The sequence below is a fragment of the Salmo trutta genome, chromosome 20 (genome assembly GCF_901001165.1).
Source record: "Salmo trutta chromosome 20, fSalTru1.1, whole genome shotgun sequence".
In the NCBI taxonomy this organism is placed as follows: Eukaryota; Metazoa; Chordata; class Actinopteri; order Salmoniformes; family Salmonidae; genus Salmo; species Salmo trutta.
In genome coordinates this window covers 6,626,493-6,632,004 of record NC_042976.1, presented here as the reverse complement: position 1 = coordinate 6,632,004, position 5,512 = coordinate 6,626,493, and the positions used below count along the sequence as shown (strand labels likewise).

At 38.9% G+C, this 5,512-nt stretch overlaps 1 protein-coding gene across 1 annotated transcript; it reads left to right on the top strand.

Moving 5' to 3' along the window:
- Window positions 1–355: 355 nt before the first annotated feature.
- LOC115155324 (homeobox even-skipped homolog protein 2-like) lies at window positions 356–3,658 on the top strand. The gene is made up of 3 exons (XM_029701892.1): window positions 356–930; window positions 1,281–1,519; window positions 2,403–3,658. Exons 1-3 carry the CDS (start codon window positions 525–527, stop codon window positions 3,015–3,017), a joined length of 1,260 nt encoding a protein of 419 aa, XP_029557752.1. The 5' UTR covers window positions 356–524; the 3' UTR covers window positions 3,018–3,658.
- Window positions 3,659–5,512: the final 1,854 nt, after the last annotated feature.

Below are 5,512 nucleotides of genomic sequence, written 5' to 3'. Positions count from 1 at the left end.
ATTCCTAAAAGAACAGTGAGATGTCAGTCAACTTACCTGGTTAAATAACGGTAAAATAAATAAATAAATAAATAAATGTTGCCGCGCTCATTTTATGAATCAGGCTGTCAGTTTCAGGCGAGGCCAAACCCACCGGCAGACTCGGATCAATCCAGGAACACACACTCACTCCACTCCTCACTTCTCCTCTTCCGCTCCACGTCTAGATACATTCGTCTGACCGCAGGCCGCATCCATCATCAAATGAACGCCATCTCGTATTTATTTGCTTTTAAACCTGTTACGATATATGATAATTCGAGCAGCGTTCCTTTACATTTTGGCCTAAAAATGATTCACGGGTCATTTTGAACGGTCATTCGTTGCTCGCATTGGCATTCTATTTATTTTTACGTCTCTCTCTCTCACAAAAAAAAGGTGTTATATTATTTAGAGACAGTTGCTGATCTGAATGCGGATTAACTCCGCCACAACACATCGGAGCACCAGCCCCGGAAATAGTTTTTTTTCTTCTACAAGGCTTAATGATGGAGAGGAGAAGAAAAGAGATGATTCTGATGGAGAGAGGTCTACACAGTCCCGTGTCTGGCAAAAGGCTCTCAAACCTGTCAGACTCGCCTGGAAATTCAGTGTTGGAGGCCCTCGAAAATGCTCAGCACAGTGATCGACTAAACCCGACAATAACTTCCGCCTCGCTACATGGAAGTCTCGGGAATATTCCAACCAAAGGCAAGTTCGAAACGGTCAGTCTTTTCGGTGCCCACCACAACAGCGAGAATAATTCCTCAGCGGAGATTTCATTATCAGAAAGCAGAAAGAAAATCCACTTATACCCTGAAGTTTCTCAAGACTCAGACATGAACAGCGATGTGGAGGTGGGATGCCCATCGTATCGTTCCCCGAGACAACACAAGGAAAACAACAACAAAGGTAAGATTCACTTGGACCTCAAATGTAATGATCCAAATAAATCATGAAAGATAAATAAATGTATTTGATATCTTAACACGGATAATGGATAACAATACCAATATTATAGTAATAGAACAATATTATAAATAATAATAATAGGCCTAATAATAATAACTAATAAAAAATAAATGTGTCTTTCATTTTCAAAAATGTCACAGCTATTGCTACAAAAATGATGTATTATTTAGCGTATAGGTATCATCTCATGTGATATCATAAGAATATATAATAGCCAATATACACAACAGCATTGCCTATAAAGCTTAGATGAGAATATCGAATAATAATTCCATATTTCTTTCCTAAAGGTTTTTCTGACAATAATTCTGGAGGCTCCAACACAAATTCATCCTCCTTTTCCAATCTTAACGGCAATGGAATGTGTTCAAACATGTCAAATGCGGATCAGGTGAGAAGGTACCGGACTGCATTCACCAGAGAACAAATAGGAAGACTCGAGAAAGAGTTTTACCGGGAAAATTATGTCTCAAGACCAAGAAGATGTGAACTTGCCGCATCACTCAATCTACCTGAAACTACAATAAAGGTAGGCCTGTGTTCTGTTATATGCATACAGGGGCTCCAGAGTGGTGCAGCGGTCTAAGGCACTGCATCTCAGTGCTGGAGGCGTCACTACAAACCCTGGTTTGATTCCAGGCTGTATCACAATCTGCCGTGATTGGCAGTCCCATAGGGCGACGCACAATTGGCCCAGTGTCGTCCGGGGTTGGCCGGGGTAGGCCGTCATTGTAAAATAAGAATTTGTTCTTAACTGACTTGCATAGTTAAATAAATGTTCAATCTTTTTAAAAATTTAAAATACATGACATAATAATGTAGGAAACATCACAAATAGTTAGGAATGTATAAGCTACAATTATATTACTATTATATTACACACTCCACTAAAACACACGCTGGTCAGTCAACATGCATACATCGGAACACACACACACACACACACACACACACACACACACACACACACACACATACACAGAGAGCAAACCTGTAAACGAATCAGTTTGGTATAATTCACAATGTGAGCAAGACAATGGTCTACACGAATCTATTCCAGAAATGAATCTGAAATGAAGTAATGAATCAATTAATTAATCTGAAATAAATAAATGGAAAAAAAGTCACTATTAAAAAAAAGTCAAAACATTTCTTCAACTTGCTAATTTGTTTAAGGGTCCATAAAGATAACTATTCACAAATCATCTATACTGGCCTATTCGTTTTAAACTCTTCATTTGATCAAACTTGCATTAGCAATGTTTACGCAGTAAATATTGTTACAGGCACACGAATGTCCTGATCTCTGGGAAAATGCATGCGAGTCGACCCGATATTTGGTAATGCTACAATGCTACAATTCGGGTTGGATTGAATAGGGTCCTAAAGTAAACATGATTCTCTGTCTGTAGGTATGGTTCCAGAACAGGCGGATGAAGGACAAGAGGCAACGTTTGGCGATGTCTTGGCCTCATCCAGCAGATCCAAGCTTTTACACCTACATGATGACGCACGCGGCAGCCACCGGAAGTCTACCTTACCCTTTCCATTCCCACATGCCTCTGCACTATTACCCGCACGTTGGTGTCACAGCAGCTGCCGCTGCCGCAGCTGCGTCTGGTGCTGCATCGTCACCTTTCGCTACCTCCATTCGCCCTCTCGATACTTTCCGTGCACTCTCCCATCCTTACTCACGCCCAGAGCTTCTCTGTGGCTTCCGGCACCCAGGACTTTATCAGTCACCCGCAGGCCTCAATAGCTCTGCGGCAGCGTCAGCAGCAGCGGCAGCAGCAGCATGTGCAGCCGCGGTCAGCGCACCATCGGCTACAGGGCCATGCTCCTGCCTCAGTTGTCACAGCAGCCAGGCGGCCAGCGCGCTAGGCTCCAGAAGTACCAACACTGACTTCACCTGCACCGCATCCGGGCACAGGTCCGAAAGTGGATTTTTCCCCTATTCTGCCGCTGTCCTGAGCAAAACCTCGGTTTCATCACCAGATCAGAGAGAGGAATCTTCACTAAACGGATAACTTCATCACTGGAAGATCTAAATCAAGTGCAGTTGGTTCTGTTTAATGCTTTGCTATTAGTTTATACATAGGCCTACATCTACGACTCCAATATTTGGGGGACAAATAAAGGTAATTTCAAAACAATTAGCATAATTTGCATTAAAAAGTGTGAACATTGGTAAGTGCTAAATCGACAGTAATTTAAAGGACTATTTTGTTAGTGCGTCGGTGATGAAGCTTTACTTTTATTAATTCACAACTGGATTCCTGTGCCTTAAAACCTAGAAATAACTATCTAATTCAGTGATAGGCCCACGGTACTCGTGAATTATCCACTTATATCAAATATATTTTCCATCAATTATCTTCTTTTCAAATTTCCCAGTTATATTTTGGTATTAATTTAATTTAAGGCACTGTAAAAGTAAGCAAAAAAACGTTTTTTTTCTCTCTGCATTTATCAAATCAATACTGGCCATTGCTTTTCTCTATGAAATATTGTTACGTGTAGTTTCGTTATTAATGTAGGTTATGGTGAGATTCATATTTACAATATGTGTCAAGACAACTACTACTGAATAATAACTGGTACAGCTCAAGGGATATACCTAATCTTCCAGTAAGGTGCATAGAATTTTGCACCGCTTCGAACTTGTCAGTAATGATGTTTAAGAATAGAGGATTATGGCGAAAATTGCCAATCTTGCACCTTCACTCCTCGTTCTGAGACCCGCTGTCGGGTGCTAATAACCCCCCCGAGGGAAGTCTTTAGACATGACAGATAAAAGACTTAGAACATACAACATTGTTCTTGGTGCATAGATTGTACCGTTTAAAATGTGACATTCCTTACATGTGAAGGTTAATAAATAAATTGTACTAGGTAGAGCGAATGTTCGTTTCAGTTAGAAGTTGGACGAACGCCCTTCACACTTTTCCTGTTATGTTTCCGTCCTTACATTGCTGATGTCATATGGAGCAACGTCATTCAATAAAACACGGCATTCCCATCCTCTCCCAATAGCTCCCCCTTCACTCAACATACATATCGTTAAAATAGTTTTAAACCAAAATATTTACCAATGATCCATGACGTGTAAATTACATTTCTTAATATAGATATATATTTTAATAATTTATGTGACTTGTTGAATGTTTTATTCAATTTATATCCGTATACACTGGAGATCATTCACGCCTATTTCACCATCATATTTATTATATTGTAAGGTAAACATGGTTCTATGGCAACTGCAAACCAAATAAGTCTTATATCATGCAAAATACATGTTAGAAGTCCATACATGTAAAAGGCGAGAGTACATGTTGTACTACATTGAAACAAGGCCTCCAAGGGCTGATAAACGATAAGTGAAACCTGTTTAAAGGATTGAAATAATGAAATACTAGTGTATTGCCCTATGTCCCCATGGTCTCTGAGATACATGGATCTGTATATTATATCTCTGTATTTAAAATATTACCAACTGTTACCTTTACATATTTTAACTTGAGAAAAAAATGTGCAATATCTAATGTAAATCATGTAATTTATTGATGATGTTTGTTCTTGGGAAATAAATATTTAAACATTTTCCTATCTTTGTCTGAGATATTGAATACACACTATATGAATACATGTCGATATTATTGTCAAAAATCACAGGTTTGAAGAGGCATGATAAAAGTGAGATAAAAGTGAGATCATCTTTGGTTATGGATATCATGCATTTACATGTTTAATCAATAGGTTCTTAACTGACTTGCCTAGATAAATAAAGGTTAAATAAAATCAATAGGGAAGCCATATATGTAGCATATATGAAACAGGGTCATACTGGCAGGCTACTTGGGTACCCTGATACCATTTCTCCCCGGAAAGTCTGTCTGGCATTAATTAAAACGACGCAGAAAACTATTGGGAATATAAAGACTGTTATCACGGGTCATTCCGACCCTAAAATGTACCATTATTATGACATTACCTCGAAATTATACAAGCTGATAGTGGCGTTAATTACAGTTGGTTAAATATATACTAGAGTGCCTTCAAGGGACTTAGAGATAAGTTACATTTTTTTTGAACGTCCCCATTAAAGAAATAGGATTAGGGCAGCAGCAGATTTGGGCGTGATATGTCGCTATGTTTCCCTGGCGAAGGTTCCAACCCATACAATAACTCAAAGGCATTGAGTTAGATGGAGATATAAACGGGAAAAGACAGCGGAAAAACACTGCTCACAATAACACGATCAGTTTTGTATCCAATGTGCAGACTGAAAACATAATGAATCGTATAATGCAGAAAACTGTCACCTTTGCCGAATTGCTTTTGACAAGAAAATTAATCTGTCAGTTGTTTAATATATTGTAGATTTTCTTTATTTCGGTGCTAATAGATAAAAACGAAGTAAACCAGAGATAGAAATACAAAGATCGATGATCCTGCCCCTACTGTCAAACCACCCCTATTTAATTGACTGTATTTTATGGGTAATTGAACTGCTTGTTGT

Coding starts and splice junctions, on each gene's coding strand:
- LOC115155324 (XM_029701892.1), top strand. CDS start 525: ATGATGGAGAGGAGAAGAAAAGAGATGATTCTGATGGAGAGAGGTCTA. Junction 931..1,280: donor CAAGGAAAACAACAACAAAG/GTAAGATTCACT, acceptor TCTTTCCTAAAG/GTTTTTCTGACAATAATTCT. Junction 1,520..2,402: donor TACCTGAAACTACAATAAAG/GTAGGCCTGTGT, acceptor CTCTGTCTGTAG/GTATGGTTCCAGAACAGGCG.